At 40.3% G+C, this 21,515-nt stretch overlaps 2 protein-coding genes across 3 annotated transcripts; one reads left to right on the top strand and one right to left on the bottom strand.

The window, feature by feature from the left end:
• Positions 1-204: 204 nt before the first annotated feature.
• On the bottom strand, positions 205-1,044 carry Uqcr-q (Ubiquinol-cytochrome c reductase ubiquinone-binding protein). Its single transcript, XM_071716233.1, has 3 exons — positions 901-1,044; positions 545-710; positions 205-439 (listed from the first exon to the last, which is right to left on the bottom strand). Exons 2-3 carry the CDS (start codon positions 696-698, stop codon positions 345-347), a joined length of 249 nt encoding a protein of 82 aa, XP_071572334.1. The 5' UTR covers positions 699-710; positions 901-1,044; the 3' UTR covers positions 205-344.
• A 1,062-nt stretch (positions 1,045-2,106) lies between these two features.
• On the top strand, positions 2,107-20,129 carry Kdm5 (Lysine demethylase 5). 2 transcript variants are annotated; one of them, XM_071716235.1, is made up of 18 exons: positions 2,107-2,856; positions 7,507-7,723; positions 7,802-7,962; positions 8,135-8,500; positions 8,626-8,904; positions 9,000-9,492; positions 9,740-9,867; positions 10,030-10,224; positions 12,202-12,656; positions 12,744-13,005; positions 13,080-13,908; positions 14,000-14,208; positions 14,287-14,511; positions 14,628-14,709; positions 14,795-15,204; positions 15,512-15,638; positions 15,984-16,126; positions 16,475-20,129. In XM_071716235.1, exons 1-18 carry the CDS (start codon positions 2,638-2,640, stop codon positions 16,520-16,522), a joined length of 4,848 nt encoding a protein of 1,615 aa, XP_071572336.1. In that variant the 5' UTR covers positions 2,107-2,637; the 3' UTR covers positions 16,523-20,129. The 2 variants fall into 2 exon arrangements, with proteins under 2 accessions (XP_071572336.1, XP_071572335.1); XM_071716234.1 differs by having other exon boundaries at positions 16,412-20,129.
• Positions 20,130-21,515: the final 1,386 nt, after the last annotated feature.

The following is a 21,515-nucleotide window of genomic DNA, read 5'->3' as shown; positions in this document are numbered from 1 at the left end:
TTTTATATATACATATATATATATATATATAAAAGTTATAAGTAAAAATCATAAAGTTATAAAAAAACCTGCCCGTTAAAAGTTAAACATGATATACGATATTTTATACGACTCATATTAATTATCGTTTATATATGCGCATAGGTACTCGTCATAAGTCATAAGAGAGGAAAGCGCAACAAGTTTACAAAGAAATTCAAAATATTTCTAGTACATATATATATATTAATTCTTATACAAGATTTATTCTTTTACTTCACAATTGAAGATAAGATTAATCTAAAGGCATTTCACCTTAAAAATAAAAACTAAGTGTCGTTAACTAGAAATTTATTCACCTATATTTACGTATCGTTCTCATAGTCCTTGGGATTTTTGCGAGAAAGAGCAAGGTTCTTCTCTTTCGCCCAATTAACGAGCAAATAGGTAAACATGAAGACTGCAACAACAAGAATCACCCATTAAGGCGTTAAGTTATAAAATAAATATAACGTCAAGCAATTAAATATGTAATTACTAATTACTAATTACGAAATATGCTTACAAGGAGCAACGCGGAATATGCTGCCTCGGATGCGACGAATGGTGTTTGGGACACCTTCGGAGATTATTCCTTTGAAGGCTTTCTGCTCGTATGGACTGAGTCGAAAGAAGACGATGCCATTGATTTTGGCAAGGTTTCCAAACTCCTTCCCCATATTGACTAAAGTCTGAAAAATGTGCTAGTTGTTACGAGACCGTGACATATTTAGCGAAACATAACCAATCTCGCGTAGTGGTAACGAATATTCTTTAAAACGTTTTTTAATATCCCGAACTTGAATTTGAAAAGTTTCAGTAAAACTCAAGACAATATCAAAAACATGAAATAATTACGTAATAATTACGTTCTGTACTCACGACAACACGTAGCAGCAGAAGTGAGCGCAGAAGTGCCTGGAAGAGCCGCGATATTTCTACGATTAATTCTCCATAGACTTTCACAAGACGGAAGACGTGCCACTGCCCAACTGCCGTCTGATCACTCTGGCCTGGGGCCCGATTCTCTAACGAGAAACGTATGCGCAAACTCTGCTCTAACAGAAAGGCTGCAAATTGATTGGCTGTCGCACAGTTTTTAGCCAATAAGCTTGCAGCTTTTCTGTTAGAGCAGAGTCTACGCGTACGTTTGTCGTTAGAGAATCGGGCCCCTGGCTGCGTTCCAAAATTAACTCTATATAGTTAACTAAAATGCTATAGTATACGTGACGTAAACTATAGATTTTAAGTAGATTCTCGATTCTCATTGGATAGTGTTTTATCGGATTTCGTAGCTACGTAAATTAGCTACGAAATCAATTGAAATTTGTTGCAATGTCGACAAAAAAAAATCAAATTTTCAATTGCCATTTCACAAATAAATGCCAGTCTGTCGTCCCTGTCGCCTTTCTTATTTTGCGACAACGAAAGAGGCACGTATGTATATATGTATGTGTATGTGTACAAACGGTGTCATCCGCCATTTGTCATTAATGCCATTAATAACCAATGAGTGCATTGGACCAAACGAGATTGAGTAGTCTATTGGAAATGACCAATCGCCCTTGTCAATCTGCTTATGAGCAAATGCGAATGGTCATTTCCAATGGACTAATCAACGATTAAGTTAACCGGAGTTTGGAAGCCCGAACTTCGAGCAGCAAAAATTGGCCGCGTTCAGCAACTGTTGAGTTTGTCTTATCAACACTCTGCGTTGATTGGTTGGTTCTAAAAGTAAAGCCTTGTGTACACACGAAACTCGTGCTGAACGCGGCCATTTGCGCCGGAAGTGAGCCAAAACAGGTTAGTAATTTCTAGGAAATTACTAAACTACTGCTGCTGCATTCACTGGCCATGAAAATCCACCTTAAGTTGGCCGCTGGTGGCGCTGTGGCCAGTGACAGGCAAGATGGCGATCAGACACAAAGCAGACGGAATTGACGACGGAACCAGACGAAACGCCAAACGGATTTTGCGTCGAGTAACGTCGAGCCGTTACTTAAGTACTGCTGGCCACCACGGCACGGCACGGCACTACGGCAGGGCCGCCGGGCGGGGAGCGAGGGCAGGGGGGAGAGGGTAGCTCGGCAGTGCGCGGAGAGCGGAGAGCGGAGAGCGGAGAGCGGAGCCGCGGAGACGCGGAGAGAAGAGAGAACTCAGAGAACTGAGAGAAGTGGAGAAGGTGATCAGTCGTGGTGAGTGGTGGGTCGTGTACGAAGCTTCACGTAAGGTTGATGCTACATCCGCGTGATTCGTGTCCGTCACCGTCGCGCGTCGTTTATCGTCAGGCAGCCCGCAGCAGGAGCAGAGCGTCGAGTGGATCCGCGCGCAGGAACATGATCGATCCGAGAATTCGTGGTAACGTGGTTCCGCGATTAATTCGGGTCGAGTAGTGACGTCGCCTGGTGGTGCCTGGCTTTTGCTCGAATTTAAAGTGCGTACGGGCGTGCGTGCGGGCGGGCGTGCGTACGTGCGTGCGTGCGTACCAGCCAGCCAGCCAGCCAGAGCCAGCGGCCAATCGGCCTGATCGGCCAGCAATCGGCCAGCCAGCGTCGAAAGGAACGGACGGCGCGGCGCGGCGCGACGTGCCTCCGATCCCCGAATCACGGCATCACGGCAATGGGATCGAGGAGCAACGAGAATCGCGGCTGCGGGAATCACCGTTGCGCTCAAGATATGGCCTGCGATCGCGCCGAGACCGACTTTGAGTTCACGGTGCCGCCGGAAGCTCCTGTGTTCGAGCCGACCAACGAGGAGTTCCACGACCCTCTCGCCTACATCGCCAAGATACGGCCGATCGCCGAGAGGTCCGGCATCTGCAAGATTAAACCGCCACCCGTGAGTAGCACCCAGGCCAGGTCGTCGGGCGGACAATCGGACAATCGGACGGTCGGACGCATGGCTCCTATTCCCTACGCGCGTCGTCGCATCGCTCTTTGAACGTTGCCCCCCTTCTCGTCATCCTCGACATCCTCGACGTCGCGTCGTCGCGTCGTCGTCGTCGTCGTCGTCGTCGTCGTCGTCGTCGAGTCGATCCTATCCTTCCGCCTGGACTCTCTCTCTCTCTCTCTCTCTCTTGGCGCGCAGTCCGAAAGAAAGGGCACGAGAGTTGCATCCTCGAACGAGGAGTGCGCGACCTCGTTTTTATGTACAACGCACTTTTTTCAAATAAGTAGAATCTCGTCGACGATCACGACGACGACGAGGACGAGGACGAGGACGAGGACGAGGAACAAAAAGAAGCAAAGGTTCAGGGGGCTTGCTCGCGTGATCGACACGGACACGCATCGTGTATTCCACCTTCCACCCGCTGCGCGCTGCCTCTTCCACGAGGTCTCCATGTTTTCTCTGCCTGCGAAACGTAACAATCGTACGTGTCACGCGTTGCGTTAGGATGTCGGCCAAAGCGGCGAGAAGCGGCGAGAAGGGAAAGGAAAATTAGGAAAAAGCGTGGACGCTCCTGACCGTCGAGACGCTCGATATCGAACGAGATGGAAGCGAGATGGAAAAACTCTTATTCTCCTTTTCCGCTCGACGTAACGTAACGTAATGCTGCACGACGGGATTAATGGATACTTTTCGCGGACGCGCATCGCCAATAACGTCGATGACAACGGTGATATTAGTAAAAAACAATAACGGAAACATCGATACGCGCGTATCGAATTAAATAGAGATTGACGATGATAGGGTCGCGTTAAATAACGATAAGTGCGATCGGTACGTCGACCGCCATGTAAAATGGCGAGACAATAGGACCTCGAGGAAATATCGGCGAGATGCTACGTCCGGAGAAAATTGAGGAAAAGGACAAACGCGATTTTATCCAACAGAACAGCCGTACAGGACGCGCGATTGCCGGCGCGTTCCCGTTCCCGTTATCGTCGCGTTCGCGGCCGCGGCCGCGGCCGCGGCCGAAATCGAAAAACGTGCGCCTTTCAAATGCAACGGGCTCTCCTCCGGTCGCTTCCGCGTCGCTTCCGTCTCGTTCGCTGATCCGCTCCTCGTCCCTCGAGCCAGTCGAGCCTCGAAGCGGAGTTTTTCCGTCGCGAGCGGCCGAGCGGCCGAGCGGGCGTGCGGGCGTGTTCCTGCCTGCCGCTGCCGAGAGAATCCCATCGCTGGGCGCGTTGCAGTTCGCCGCATGACATAATTTTTTTCCGCGCTATCGTCACCTTTCACTCCACGAGGCACGAGCTCTCTCGGCCGTAGCCTGCCAGGGTTCGCCCGTATAATTCGGATCTGTTTGCCAACGCGAAACCTTTCGCGATCTTCCCACCTGAGCTCGGAGCATCCACCCGAGTCCCGAGTCGGCCGAATGGACGGCCTCGTGATTCGTTGGTCGCGCTCGTCGTCGGTTTTATGCCACCATTAGAAACGATTTGCGCCACCATCTTGTTTCCGTATATAAACGAGGAAAAACTCCGACGACGCCGGAAACTGCCTTTTCTTCCTACGACAAGCGTGGGCGACGCAAATATTCGGACAGATCCGCGAGAGAATCATGTTTTTTGGCTCGCGCGATCGACGCGATCGACGCGACCGCGGCCGCGACGTAGAAACGTGGAGACGTGGAAATCGTCCGCGTCGATGCGATTTCGCGATATATTCGAGAACGTTTTGCAGAAAAATGCAAAAACGTAGACGATTACCTAATGACGAGTGCTTAACGGTTAAACCCTACGAGCATATCGATCGCACGGCATCTGCCGCCCGATATACATAGACTTAAGAGCTTAAATTTCATCTTTTCCTTCTTCCTTCCTAAAACATGCTTTTCGCCTCCGACCAAGTTTCTCCTCGTCCGCGACCGCGACATTTTGGCATTCACTTCCGATTGCTTCGCCTCGCGTCGCGTCGCGTCGCGTCGCGTCGCGAATTTTGAGCGACAAGTGCATCGAGATAGGTGGTAATCTTTAATAACCGACAGTTATCCGAAAGATCGCGAGGAAGTAATTCTCGGCGAAAACGTAGCCGCACAAAGGTGAAATGATAACGCGATCGCGATTATACCGCGATGTCCGCGTCGGTCTCTCTAGGCAGGTGTAAGCCTGCCTGCCCGTCAAAACCTAGCGTCAAGGCGCCGCAAACTCTCGAGTTATTATTGATTTTTACCTACGCCGGCTAATCGATACCTAATAATTATCCCGGCTGTAGCCGATTGTTTATTACTTTATATCATTCTCTCTCTCTCTCCATTTGCTGAAACTTTACAAGTTATCTCTACGACGTTTCTTCTTACTTCGTTCCGATACGATCGATTTATGAGTGATTCTGCATGCATATAATTTACGATCGCGATGCATTGTTGTTTTATCTAATCGTTTAATTTTAACGCGTCATATCGAAGGAAAACTCGGAGCTCGGAGCTGCTTTGTTTATTGCTTCCAATACGTGCATGAACAAGTGTAACGTGATGTGGGGAAATTTCGTCCAAGACGTCCAAGACGTCCAAGACGTTAGTGCGCAGTGTTGGCTATTTTTTGAGTAACCTTTATCAGCAATAGCGTTCTATATTGATAAAGGCTGAACGAGTAAATAAGTAAAATCCATTGATCGCGTATTTGGTAAAAAACATATATTTTTTCGAGTTTGGTTTCACCCTGCGACACCGACACCTGCACGGCTTCTCAAACCGTTTAATGAGCCTCGAAATATTCCGATCAAGTGTCTCTTTCTTCTCTGTCGCCCGAGAGAACAGGGAATGACGCATATACGTGGCTGGAAGTAACGAGGTAAACTGCCATGCCGTGGCAAGTTTACTTACAATTAGAAATTTCCAAAACGCGATCGTTACAAGTGCGAGAGGGATACAGTAAAGTAAAGTTTCCTCTATCGCGGATCCTCCTAAAAAGAATCGATAGACATTATTTGCGGCGTCACGTCTGAACTGTCTGAACTAGTCTAAAGTTGGGCGCGGGGCTCTCGGAGGAGATGGAGGGGCCAGGAGGCGAGGGCATCGTAATTCGTATCTACATACTCGTACATTATGACTGTGGACATAAAAAATACAAAATATGGTATAATCTATTACTCGTTTTACATTGACTCTTTGCGCGCGGCGTTGCATGCTTCGAGTCCCAGCGTGCAAAACAAAAACTCGACTAATCCTACTTAATTAAAATTTTCTAAATTTTATTCAACATCTGTCTATACTTGACTTTGCTTTCGGCGCATAATGCGCCCAATCCCATCTCCGTCTCTTTCGAATTGACAAGTGAAAGAATCGTAATAAATTTTCCTACTGCGTGAGAATTTACCGAAAATCTGCGCTCCGCTGAATTTTGGTCCAACCAACTTGCACGGACGTTACGCTACGCATGGCACGATGAAGGAGCACGACGATGCCCTCGTCGATGAGAAGGCAGCCTCTCTAACGCTTTCTAGAGCCTAGACGCCTAGAGGCTGATATTTGGCCGAGAGCACGCCGCCATTATATGGAAGTTGTGTGTCGTAGCCGTCGTAGGAAGCACGCGACGTTACACACGGGCGTTGGACACTCGTAAAAAACGACAGCTTGCTGCTTAATTAGGCCTGTTCTACGATAAGTCGTATGTCGATATGTCGGACTTGTCGGAGTCGGAAGAATGAGGAAATTTTGTTTTCGAAAAAGTAATTCTCTCCTTGAATCGTCGGCTGCGTTCCGACATACGACGTAGTGTAGAACCGATCAACAAAACTTGGTCGCGCATACAATTTGTTGCAGCGAACCTCGATATTAATATTAAATTCTTTAAATTTGGGAATCGACTTTTCTCTGTGCAACCATCCAAATGTTTCCAAGTCCTCGTAACACTTTTTATCGATTGTTTCGTGTTTCGTTGTTTCATTACATAATTACACGAGTAGAATATCTATAAATAGAATATCTATAAATATGAATAACAATCAATGCAATTGCCATCTTGTAAATAAAATATATGTAGATATAATTAGGTTTTCTACAATTTGTCTGTATAATAATATGTATTATATAGTGTTAAATATTTGTTATATTATATTATATTCAGGATAAAATACTTGGATAGAGTTTGTCAGATCTCAATATATAAACACGAGATTAAATCTACACGTTGACATCTTTACTCCAAATTTAACCTGATGTGTATACGATGTCTATCGAAGGAAGTTTGTTGAAAACTCAATTATCTTCTTATCCTTGCTATCGAACGTTAGACGTTAGTCGTTAGTTACAGTGAGGTAAGGGCCACGTATACCGCGCCTCTAGTTACGACCCGAAATAGTACCGGATCTCCAGCTCCGTGAATAAGTAATAATCCGTTGTCGATGTCAAGTACATATAACTATTAATCGACTTTAAATTCAGAATATTTTTCAAAACTTAAACTCTATATGTACAAGTGAGTGAGGAGGGAGAGAGGGGAACCGAGGCGAGAGAATTTTCGTCCTTTATTCCAAATTTATGTCCAAATAAAACTATCAAATCAAACTTCTTTTTGTAGATATTCATTTTTATGGTTTATGTTGCAGAACTGGCAGCCACCATTTGCCGTCGACGTGGACAAATTCAAATTTGTTCCGAGAATACAAAGGTTAAACGAATTAGAAGCCAAGACCAGGATAAAGCTTAATTTCTTAGATCAAATCGCAAAGTTTTGGGAGCTTCAAGGTTCCTCCTTGAAAATTCCGCTTGTAGAACGCAAGGCACTAGACTTGTATTCCCTACATAAAATAGTCACAGACGAAGGTAAATTTTATTTCTATATTTTAATTATCGCGCACACTTTATACGTTTACAGTTTTAATTTCTACGCGTTATTTGCAGGTGGCATAGAAACTGTGACCAAGGAAAGAAGATGGGCAAAAATTGCCAATAAACTGGGCTATCCATCCGGACGAAGCGTAGGCAGCATATTGAAAAATCACTACGAGAGAATTTTATATCCCTTTGACGTTTTCAAGCAAGGAAAGACATTGTCAGATATTGTAAGTCAAATTTTGGCCCGCGGGAAACTATTCATTGTCAATTTCATATTAATTTAACATTCTCGTGAAATTAATTGTTTCTAATTTAATTATAATTTATTTAAACTAGTAATAATTATGCAATTATGTTTTGTAGTCAATTGCAAATTAATTTTTCGTTTGGTTTATATAGAAAATCGAGCCAGATTCGGACGCGAATGAGAAGAGGGATCGCGATTATAAGCCGCATGGCATAATATCTCGACAGCAAATTAAACCGCCAAATGAAAAATTCTCGCGGCGATCTAAGCGATTTTCCGGGCAAGAAGAGAAGCAAGATGCATCGATTAAACAGGAAGACTGCAAGGAAGAATGCGACTCGGACAATGAGTGCAAGGATAAGATTAAAAGCAGGCTCAGTTGCGATACGGATAAAAGCAAAGAACTTAAAAAATTACAATTTTACGGACCAGGCCCGAAAATGGCTGGCTTTAATACCAAAGAGGGGAAGAAATCTAACAAAACGCGTGGCTTGAAACTCGTTTACGATTTTGATCCTGTAAGTGTAATTTGACAATCTATTTATGTTACATATAACACTTAACAATAAGAAATAGTATATAATTCAATAACTATATACTATGATAATTTAATTTTATTATCTTTTCCTCCGTTCTCATTTAGTTGGCAAAATATATTTGTCACAATTGCGGGAGAGGTGACAATGAAGAAAACATGCTGTTGTGCGATGGATGTGATGACAGCTATCACACATTTTGCCTTATGCCGCCATTGACGGAAATACCAAAGGGTGACTGGCGATGTCCCAAGTGCGTCGCCGAGGAGGTCTCGAAGCCAATGGAGGCGTTCGGCTTCGAACAAGCGCAGAGAGAATACACGCTGCAGCAATTCGGAGAAATGGCTGATCAGTTCAAGAGCGACTACTTTAATATGCCTGTGCATGTGAGTCATCGCTGGCCATTACGAGAGATGCACACTCGTGTATATATATGTATATTTTTATCTTTGTTATATATTTAATAATTTTTTGTCTGTAGATGGTTCCAACATCACTAGTGGAAAAGGAGTTCTGGCGAATAGTCTCGTCCATCGACGAAGACGTGACTGTAGAATACGGCGCCGACTTGCACACGATGGATCATGGATCCGGATTTCCAACCAAGACCAGCGTTAATTTATTCACTTGCGATCAAGAATATGCCGAATCTTCGTGGAATTTGAATAATTTGCCAGTTTTACGTGGAAGCATCCTGGGTCACATTAATGCTGATATTAGTGGCATGAAAGTTCCTTGGATGTATGTCGGCATGTGCTTCGCGACATTCTGCTGGCACAATGAGGATCATTGGAGTTATTCCATTAATTATCTGCATTGGGGCGAACCAAAGACATGGTATGGCGTACCGGGTACTCAGGCGGAACGTTTCGAGAAATCCATGAAGTCCGCCGCACCGGAACTGTTTCACAGTCAGCCCGATTTGTTGCATCAACTTGTTACCATTATGAACCCAAATATATTAATAAGCGAAGGTATGCCGTATATAGGATTCACATACATTAAAAAACGAAAACATTTCTATATATGTATAATTAAAAATACATGACAAATTTATAAAGATGTTTTATCGTAGAAAAGAAAAGATCAGGAAACTTGTAAGATTTGTTTCTAACTCAGATTATCTGAAATTTATCTAGTTTGCAACTGCAACATTTTTTTTTTAATTTATTGTTTTACATTTATTTTTATGGTTGATATAATTTTATAATTGTTTAACAGGAGTACCAGTATTTAGAACGGATCAGCACGCAGGTGAATTTGTCGTGACATTTCCAAGAGCGTACCACGCAGGCTTTAATCAGGGTTACAATTTTGCAGAAGCTGTCAATTTTGCACCAGCAGATTGGGTATGTAAATCGTGGTACACTCGAATTTGTTTAGATTCGAATAAAATAGACGCGATTGCGGTATTAGGACATTCGACAATTTAAATTATACCTTACATATACTCGATAATGTGTATACGAATTATACAAGTAATACTATAAAATAATTGTTTTTCTTATCAGCTTAAGATCGGACGGGAATGCATCACGCATTATTCAAAATTAAGAAGATTCTGTGTATTTTCTCACGATGAGCTAGTTTGTAAAATGTCATTGGATCCAGATACGTTAGATATCGGAGTCGCAACCGCGACGTATCACGACATGTTGCAAATGGTCGAGGCTGAGAAAAAATTGCGGAAAAACTTACTGGAATGGGTAAGTCTATATATCAATATTTAATATATTAGATTTCTTAATACGAACAACTTGTAGCATCTTATGACGCAATCTTTAAAGCTAGAATTTAAGATTTTAATTACTAATTAATTACCATTTGTTATCTCTAAATATTTAATGTTTTTTTATATCAATAGTTTTACAACGAACCTAGTTTGGTTTTACTCTTTAACTGCTGCTATACATTATTTATTCGTTGATACCCGAAATATCGAATATTTTATATATCTAGATTTAGGAAAGCTGTTCCATATTCGTATCGCGTTTCGGTATTCGTAGTACTTTCTTATTTCAAAATCGTCTTAAGATGCTAATGCGGCTCTGTTGTGATTGGTATATAACATCAAGGCTCCTGGGTATTCGCCACTTCTATCCTTGTTTAATGACATCAAAAAGCAAGAAATGACACGTTGAGAATTCTTGCGTGCCATTTCCAAATAAAAAGATATTTGCATAAAATAATACTTCGGCACACTTAAAAAATACTCCGAGGTCTATCTCTTTCCCTTGACACTTGACAGTCAATAAACAGCCGTAAAATGAATGTAATACGAAGCCTAGTCATACAGGCTTATGCGCAAGCACATGACTACGCTTCGTATTACATTCATTTTACGGCTGTTTATTGACTGTCAAGTGTCAAGAGAAAGAGATAGACCTCGGAGTATTTTTTAAGTGTGCCGAAGTATTATTTTATGCAAATATCTTTTTATTGGAAATGGCACGCAAGAATTTTACGGAGTACGGCGAGTATCCAGAAGCCTTAAAGGGCCTAAGCAGAATGCTGATTTGTAATTTTAAGACAATGTTTTGTGCTTTAAATCTTTGTTTTTAGTAACGCACAACACTGTCTTGTGCTTTAAAACTAACGTTTTAAACGTGTGTACGAAGTGTCAATATTTGTGAGACTTGAGACATAAGACAGTATTGTGCGTTATGAAAAATAAAGATTTAAAGCATAAAACATCTTAAATTTCTAAGACAGTCATTCTGCTCAGGCCCTAAGATTGTACTTGAGACGGGTCTTAAATATAAGACCCGACTATGAATACCGGGGCCGAGGGGCCGAGGGGCCGAGGATACGGTCTTGTTTCCAATGGAAAAGATCTAATGTGTGAACACTGGCAATACCGTTGCCGTGGAAGGTCAATATATTTAGGCCAAGTAGTACGTTACGTGCCAACAGCGCTGAGCGCGCTCGCGCGGTTGACGCACATGCGCGCGCACGCGAACGCGCACACACACGAATACGAGCACACAGCACACATACGCACACGCGGGCCGCGCGGCGCGGCAAAATTCGTATATATACGCACTCGCGGTATCCTGGTATCGTCGTCAACGACGTCAACCATTTGGAGCTGGCAGGACCATCTGTCCACGTTATAAACGTAATTAGTGTCGCCACGTATTTTCATTATTGCCGATTCCGTCGAACCTGCTGTTATCGTTGCGTTCTCGTGGGCGGAATAATTCGCGTAGTCGTGGCCGTCGGCCTTGATTGGCCGATACTTATTCGCTGCACCTTTATTCTAGTTATGTAACTTACATATAGGTGAGTAAAGAGGTTATGTTTTCGAAGCCTTGTGCCATGATGCTAAACGCGCAGCTTGGTCTTCTCGCGCGGCTGTTTCGCAGGACTTGCCTGGAAGTGCATATTTACGGCATTTACGCGCCAAATCCTCAGGGCGGTGCGTCACGTTGATCGCCTCAATCGCCTGAACCAGCGTGAACGCGTCGAATCCCGCCATACGCATTTACGTTCGCCCTCCGCAGATGGATACGTATGCGTCAGCGGCGTCAGTGAAATACAATTTTCAAATCGATATCGCTACTCTAGATTTAATTATTTATGTCATATCAAGTGTTTCATTAAAAAGTCGCTAATACACGAGACAGATTTAGTGTATTTGTGGATAATTTGGATAACACATCTGGATAACTTGGTCTGTTCAGGGTGTGACGGAGGCGGAACGTGAGGCTTTCGAGCTTCTACCAGACGATGAGAGACAGTGCGAAGCATGCAAGACTACCTGTTTCCTGAGTGCAGTTACATGTTCGTGCCACAGCTCGCAGTTAGTTTGTCTGAGACACTTTGCTGATTTGTGTACCTGTCCACCAGAGAAGCATACGTTGCGTTATCGATATACGTTGGACGAGCTACCGATCATGTTGCAAAAATTAAAACTGAAGGCTGAGTCGTTTGACTCGTGGGTGACCAAAGTGAAGGAAGCGATAGTTCCTAAAAATGACAAAATTGAATTAAGCGAGTTGAAAGAACTTTTGAACGAAGCCGAAAACAAAAAGTTTCCCGAGAGCGAATTACTGACGGCTTTAACGACCGCTGTGCAAGATGCTGAGAAATGCGCGAGCGTTGCGCAACAGCTATTAAACAACAAACAGCGTACGAGGTTGGTACAAGCGTAAGATTTTATTGCGGCATTCTGTATTGTGATTCATATGATTTTATTTGCTTTTCGCAATTCTCATTTGTATAGGACTAGACAAACGGTCGATACCGCCAAGTATAAGCTCACTGTGGAAGAATTAACACTTTTCTATAAGGAATTAACCAACCTGTGCTGTGAGCTTAAGGAATCGGATGGTGTAAAATTTATACTCGATCAAGTATTACAATTTCAAAAGGATGCGGCAGAATTGGAGAAAGACGAGAAATGCGATGTTGAGAAATTGAAGAAATGCATCGACTTTGGTGATTCTATTTGCATCGAATTACCCCAACTAGTACGACTGAAACAAGTATGTAACCACACAGACGTATGTTTATTTTTAAAAGTAGATATTTTGTTTCAATAAAATATTTTATTTTACAGAAATTGGCACAGATGCAGTGGCTAGAAGAAGTAAAATCCCTCCAAGATGATCCGAAATCTGTTAGTCGCGAAGAGCTGGCCAAATTGATCGAGAAAGGCATGACAATACCGCCTCATGTCAAGATCGAAGATAGATTGTCAGAATTGCACGCGTTAACGAAGGCGATCGATAAGTGGGAAGAGAAGGCCAAAGTGTTTCTCAACACCAAAAATAGACGAACTGTCGCGGCTGTGGAAGAGTTTATTCGCGAGGCTGATAAGGTTGAGGCATATTTGCCGAGTTTGGATACTCTTCAAGATACTCTGAACAAAGCGAAGAATTGGACGAAACTGATCGACGATATACGAGCGAGAGAGAACTTTCCGTATTACGATACTTTGGACGATTTGTTAAGGAAAGGAAGAAACATCCCTTTGCATCTAAATGACCTTCCGACGCTGGAATCTACGCTTTCACAGGCGAAAGGATGGAAAGAAAGGACCGCGAGAACATTTCTGAGGAAGAACTCGCACTATACGCTGATGGAAGCTCTGTCGCCGCGAATCGGCGTCGGTGTACAGGCAATGAAAACTAAGAAGAATAAAGGCGACGAATCCATAGGCGCCGTTTATGTCTGTGATACAAAATTGGACGATTCCAGCAACTCAGCGAACGTGGTAGCTGCCTTCAAGCTGGCAGAACAGCGCGAAATGGAGGCGATGAGAAGCTTGAGAGAGAGAAATTTGATGAAGATGAAAGTTGAAGTAGAAGATTCCAAGTATTGCGTTTGCCGGCGACCAAGATTCGGCATTATGCTCCAATGCGAGCTTTGCAAGGATTGGTTCCACAGTAAGTACAACAATTTAAATAACCAAAGATAGTTATTATATATTGTCTCGTTATGTGTGTATATATATATATGTGAACTCTTATTTCACAGCAAACTGTGTGCCTCTGTCTAAGACATCATACAAAGGTAAACCACCAGGGCCGAGGGACATGAAGTTTTTGTGTCCGTGCTGTCTACGTTCTCGACGACCTCGTCTGGAAACTATACTGGCTCTCTTAGTGAGCCTTCAGAAAATTCCGATCCGATTGCCAGAGGGAGAAGCGTTGCAGTGCTTAACGGAACGCGCGATGAATTGGCAGGTAGTTATTCTCATCAAATATGTTCTAACATCATCTAAATAAGTAAATGATGTCTTTAACTAAATGTATATTAATTAGGATCGAGCGAGGAAAGCTTTGTCTACCGACGAGGTCTCATCGATACTGGCGAAACTTTCTGTAATGTCGCAAAAGTTAGTAGAAGCTGCAGCGAGAGAGAAAACGGAAAAAATTATCAGCAGCGAGTTGAAAAAGGCAGCGAATAATCCTGAATTGCATCAAAGAGTGCAGGCTATCGCGCCCCTTAGCGGAGTGCATTCGGATGATAGCACACTTAGTACTGCTGTGAGTACTGATTGCGATTTATATATATATATATATATACATATATATATATTAATTATAAATTATGTTGCTTATAAGTAATAAAACGAAATATATAAATATTTTTAATATTTCAGGATGACGATGACGATATTGTTACCTTGGATGACGAACCAACATGTAGTACTTTCAATAGTAATGAACACGCATATTCATATAGTAAGTTTCTCGAATAGCGATACATATATGCAATGTATTTGAAATATTTAATCGGAAAATAATTGCATTTTATATATTATTTCAGTCTCGAAAGTTCGGCGGAAAACTCAATCGAGTGACAGTGAGTCATTCGGTATATTATCTTCAAGTACGAGATCGCGTTTGGAGGAACTTATGATGGAAGGTGACTTGTTAGAAGTCGCATTGGACGAAACACAGCACATTTGGCGTATATTGAGTTACATGAATACTCACAACACCATGCGGAAATACAAGTCGCTCGAGGAAGTCCAAGCGAATATCAATCAGGAGATGAAGGATGTGAAGAAACGGGGTAGGAAGAGGAAATCAGAGGAGTTCGAGTTACTTAAGAAAATCGGGCGACAAAAAGCTGATGAGAAAAATGTGGTTAAACGCAGCAAAAGCGGCGGTCCTATCACTAAGGAAAAAAGACAGAGCAATTCACCGATCCCTGTAAAGCGCGGACCTCGAAAGGTAATTGATTCTTCGGTATTGATTGTGTCTCGAATTAAATCTTTTGTATTAATAAAAATACTAATTTTGTTAGAAATAATAAATTAATAAAGTCAGCAAATTTTCATAGTAAATTTGCATTCCACCAAATTTACACGTAATAGCCTTAAATTCATGATAAGAGTACTTAATTCTGTTTTGTGAACAATAAGTCGATGATTTGTAGGAAGTTTAAATTCGAGACATTTTTTAATGATCTATGACAATCGGTAATTCATAGTTTCGCGAACGTTGAACAGCTCCAATTTCAGTTAAATATGAATTGCAGATGAAACGCAAGAGCGAGGGCGATGAAAGTCCTAGGAAGCGAGGCGGTAATCGCACGAAGAAGACCAAGCAAGAAAGTTCGGACGAAGAAGACGATTGCGCGGCGGTTAACTGCTTACGGCCTAGTGGTAAGGACATTGCCTACAATATATTTGCAACGTGGTTTTAATGATATCTTCTAAGCGTCATAAATGTTCTCTCTCTCTCTATATATATATATATATATATAATAAAGATATATATGTCGTAATATATACAATGTGGATACTGTCAGTAATAAACATCATATTGCCAATGATTGTGTACATAAATTTTTTGATCATACAGTGTGTATCAAATATGTTATACAAATTATTTTCATGTATATGATTTAATTTGAGAGTATTTTGATTATACCCTCATTTGTTTCTTTTTTAAATTATACTTTTATTTTGTCTATATTTCAACACGTATTTATTTTATTTGTTATTTAGGTAAAGAAGTTGATTGGGTTCAGTGTGACGGTGGCTGCGAAGGTTGGTTCCATATGCATTGTGTCGGATTGGATCGTACAGAAATTGCGGAGGAAGATGATTATATTTGTAGCAACTGTAAAGAAGCCGATCAAAGTGCATCGGTAAGGAAAAAAGTGTTCGGAAAAACATAATGTGCATCGTTTTTTTCTCTTTTTTAATTTTGTAAAACCGACAAGGTTATGTACATTATCGGTTGTGTATATTATCGCCCGCATTTTATATTTTATTTCATAGGTATAATAAAAATGCATGTCAGCGAATATATGTAAACGTTCCACATCATGAAATTTTATTCGACAAGGTTTCACTTTTACGTCTTTGTTGCATTGTTTTGTTATGCACTCGACTATAGTTTTAGAGGCAGTCTTTTTTTGTGTTAAACATAGTCGAGATCCGCGCCAGATCCGGCTGAATCATTAGGCCTGGATGCACTTCTTTCCCTTTCTCAGCCCCAGGAGTACCATGGCAGCACCACCGACACAGAAGCGGGTGTCTAGGAAAACGACATTCCTCGTCCCCTAGGATTCACTAGCCCACTTCGTGTCGTCTGTTAGCTCCGCACGAGGCTCCGGGACGTTTGCGATAATAGCGACTCTCGATCTATCAACTCGCGATGCAAAGTTAACGTTAACCGTCGTTTCTCACCGAACTATTGCAGGTCGTACATTATTCGAATATCGTTTATCAGCGAGCGAGCGAACTTAAGATGCAAAGTATTATAGCATAGTTGAATTACGGTATAGCGATCATACATAGTGAACATTTCTTATAAATTGTGGTTTTCATTTGTATTTTGCAAAGATTATAGATATTTAGATGCTAGTAGCATCGCTAGTCAATCATCGATCCGCATTTATACATCGATCTATGAAATTTTCATTCACAATTAGGGACAGTGCTGCACAATGCACGATATCGAAAAATTATTTCTATGCTTCCATGTACACATACACAAACAACGCACTTACGCGCGTGCGTCTTGGAATTCGATTGTACGAAAATACATACGCTAGTTTTACTTTGATACGCACGACTGTGAAAGTATTTGTCTGTGTTGTTTCGTTGGATTTTTTTTTTTTTTTTACGAAAAATTATCGATTTTATTTCACGCCAACAGCGGACGAATCACGGATGAACCGTGATGTACGCCTTTATAGTTTTGTAATCGATTTTTCCGTAGAGATGAATGTTATTGCCGGTTTTTTTTTTATCTTATGTATATCGCGCCTTTCACTGTGGATGATACGAGATAGTTTCTACGCGAGATAATTAACGATCTGTGACCACGAGATGCTGCATCATTTGCAGCAATCTTAACAACACGGTCTATAATGCGTGTTATCTTAACTATTAATATTGGTATACCCTGAAATGAGGATATATTACAAGCCGATTAACCCGATGAACGATATTCTCGAAGATGTTGTCGGTTCAACAATGATTTATCCACAACCAATCGTTCCGGAATATGGCGTTATGACGGCGAAGTGTCCGTCGATCTTTTGTATCGGCTTTTAAAACGTCTGTTGGGTGCACAAAGCGACAAGCGAGGATATCCTTTGCGCCGATCCGATCGTATGTACAGAATAGACTGAGAGATGTGTGTATTATGATTATATATATAGATTATACATATAGGTTATTAGAATATATCAGAATATAGAATAAACATAAGCTATAGTTTGTATAAAATAAAAGGAAACGATTCAGACAAGCAGATAAATTAGCATATCTACTCTGCCTTCCCGAAATAGTAATCTGTAAATATTCTCTGTTTTTGCACCAGAGGCTATACAACTCTACTACTGTGTTTTGCGTTTACACTTGTTTATAATTTTTACGATTCTCCTCATCTTATATCTGTTCGTCATCTATGCAATTTTCCAAATTCTTAACCATAGAGCTGCATTTTATCATGTTCCTTTTAACTTAAATGAACAAAAAATGATGAATATTTTTCATGTAAATATTATCCACATAATACCTACATGAATTATAAATAATAACTAGTTTTTTCATTGTTTTTACTATCATTTATTACATAAAAATAAGTAATAATTTTATCTTATCCCTTAAATCCTTTCAAATAATTGTCAAAATTAAGTTACTGAATTATTAAGTACAACAATTTTGTGGATTATTATCACATAACGTGGATAAGATTATTAGTTTGTATTTCAGAGAGTATACAATCAAATAATATTAAGCAGATACGTTATTAGATTGCAAGATTTATTAGAGAAGCATTTTATGAAGAACGTTGATTTATGCGATAAGCCGCGTTGACTTTCCACCAAGAATGCCATTATTCTATATGTAGAACGTCTTATCACAAATTGAGATTGGATGTTTGAATGAGCGTTGATTCTGATACGAATTTTCGAAATTCGCTTTATACCAATATCTTTAACTATTATTTCAAAAGTTTGTGTTTCTTGACTTAACGTAAAAGTTCCATCCAATGCGAAATGTATGCGGAACGCAGAGTGTTTTATATTATAGAGGAAGAACTTTTATCTTAGGCTAAATCGTGAATGTGTCTGAAAGAATTATATATAATTACTGATAAAAAATTGAAGAATCTTGAGTTTTGTAGCAAAAACCCGAAAAGATTAAATCAACGACAGCACAGTGTGTTTTAAATAGTTGTATACTTGTCGGATAAACCTTGACGTTTGATGAACGAGCTTTGCTAACGAACACGGAGGATTATTGTTCTAATATTAATTATAGCCTAAGAGAAACGTTGAAGAATTCGATTGATAGAATTTTATTGTAACACGAATTTATTATAAAACTGACTCTACTGACAAATTCTAGCCACTTGTACATTGTCGGCAATGAGTATGCTACGTTTTATTTAAAACAGGCTGTGAAACAAAGAATCGACGAGTTGTGTATACATATATTTTTGTATAGATCAATAAGATCGAATAATCGGTAATTTCGATTAATGTTGGATGTGACGCAAGTAATATAATCCAGCGGATGTCTAATGATAGCATTTTCAAGAACGCTAACATTAGTCGTTGACATTTCGATATCTTTGTCTCATTATTTTTTCTTTCTTAATATAACAATGTATATCAATTCAGTTTCGGTACTAGAAAAACGGGACGCAAGATATTTAAAATTAAAATATTTTGTGTCTGACAGTTATACATATATATTTATCTTTGTTGAGCGTGCATTGCCAATGCGTTACCGTAAAGGGAAATCGGAACGGAAAATCGGAACGGTATATCGTCTTACGTATTCTAGCTAGACTACTGTACTACTACGTTATCGTGAGATAGTTGTATCATTTCAGATTATTAATCACTCGTTAGATACCTAAGGCACAAGTGCCTACATGCCTTTCTATCTAACACCCTATTACGTGCATCGACTTTCTCGTTGTGCGCAAACATCTCGGCAGCATCATTATCAGCGTAATATGAGATAGTCGTGCAAATTGTGTTAAATTAGCGTAAATTACTCGTGATTATTTAGTCCATTGAATGATGAATGTTACATTTTTATGCAGCTAATAGTTTTGTAAATACACTTTTATCTTGATATGCGCGCACACTCATACATACACACAACGAAATTCTTTTCTAAATAGTGGGCATAATATTTTTGCAGAATTAATACTCGTAAGCAGTTTTTGAGAGAAGTGACATTTTCACGAATTAGAATTTTTATTACTGGGATAGGATTTTTCATACTTAGCGTAGTCTTTTTTTTCTAATATAGATTATTATATAATTAAAGCTGCGATCTCTTCTCCGCAGCAGGTAAATATTACGAATAATTCTGGTATTCTGTTGTGAATTTATTATATTCTCGAGCGCCTCTACAGTTTTACCGTAATTTACCTTGAAACCTTTTGACCAGGGCGTGTATAATTTATTCGCCGTCGAATAATTGTATAAAGCGAAACATTTCTGTAACTTCTCTGAAGGCTTACTTAATATGTATAGCGATAAAGATATATCATCACTTCGCAATAGGACCTTATTTGAGGCGAAGCCCCGCTCCTTTCGATAAGAAAGCGATTTACTTCTTGTTGCATATATTATCGTAGATGTATCTATGAATAAATCACTTGACGTCAAAGAAGCCGTTATCTAATTCTCGTAGTATTTTATGTGCTTTTAAGTTTGATATTATCCGATAATCCGATTAGATTCTTGATGTGACTGTTTCATATTTGCTCTTAATATCCGATACTGGTCTCGCAAAATGATGAACTTCGTTCAATTTCTTAAAATCTTGTTAATGATATATATTAGTAAAAAAATTATTAAATTACAAAATTATATATAGTGGCGAAAAAAAGTTAAGTTTGTCACGTAACGAGGATCTAGTAAAATTAAGTTTTATATATTTTTTTAATCTTTATGTAAGCTTTGTCTTTGCGCCATAGAATACTTGTTTATATTTTTGTATTATTATTCTAACAGGTAAACGTTCTCGGAAAAACTTGAAAAATTATCTCGGGAGATGAAACCCCTCTGGGGAGTCCAGGACGGTTTCTCTCTCTCTCTCTCCCCCGCGAGGTAACATTATTTAGAAAGGGTCGATGTCGATGACCGTAGAAGCATATTCAACGTGGTGGGAGAGATAGAATATCAATAAAAGTCGAGGGAGACGTGAATTTCTGGCTCAATGTGACAACACGTTCTGAAAGTGGAAAATGGAAAGGGCGCTCGAGTGATATTGTGTAAACATGCACTCTTTTATGCGAGTCATTTAACAACCTTGCATAATTTAGATAATGAAAATACTGAAAGTTTTTATTTTTATCTACGATTTACTTTCTCATATAATTTAATGTAGATTTAATACGCGATAACGTGTATTTCTTCGTTGTAACGAGAATCGTAAAACAAAGCGGAACGGTGCGGATGTAAACAATCGAGCCAAACCGTTTCGCATGAAAAGCGAAACGAAAAGTCGCGAGTCACGAGTTGCGATGATGCGTTTCGATATCATGATCGGGGACGGGAGTATCGGGACAGCAGCTGAACGCTCAACGACGATAGGAATGAGTCAACTTGTATTTTTTCGAACCCAACGTATTTACTACTTGGTGAAAAATGAGTCATCGTCATGCGGTCTCGCGCGTTTTGCATCCGAATGAAATGTATTACAACAATACCGTGAATTCGTTGTTCCGGTTGTCCGTGATTTTATCCGAGCCTTTTATAAGATGAATCATAAATTATTACAGTAAACTAATTATCGTTATACAAAGATAGCAAATTAATTATACGAATTATATAAGGTAACATTAATTTCATAATTATAAAAACATGTCACGTATGTAATATTTATATAAAATGACAAAACGTTGCATATTTATGTTAATTTTCATATATATGTCGGACGTTTTAAGTATCGTTTAAAATAAAATATAATTGTATGCATAATGTATTACAATTATATTATTTTATTTTGATCGGCACTTAAAAAATACATTTGTATTTTGTGATTTCATATTTT

This window comes from Temnothorax nylanderi, unplaced genomic scaffold (genome assembly GCF_030848795.1).
Source record: "Temnothorax nylanderi isolate EJ_2023f unplaced genomic scaffold, tnyl_v1.0 TNYL_tig0179_pilon, whole genome shotgun sequence".
Classification (NCBI taxonomy): domain Eukaryota; kingdom Metazoa; phylum Arthropoda; class Insecta; order Hymenoptera; family Formicidae; genus Temnothorax; species Temnothorax nylanderi.
Note: the sequence above shows the minus strand (reverse complement) of the source record. Positions and strands in the feature narration are given on the sequence as shown.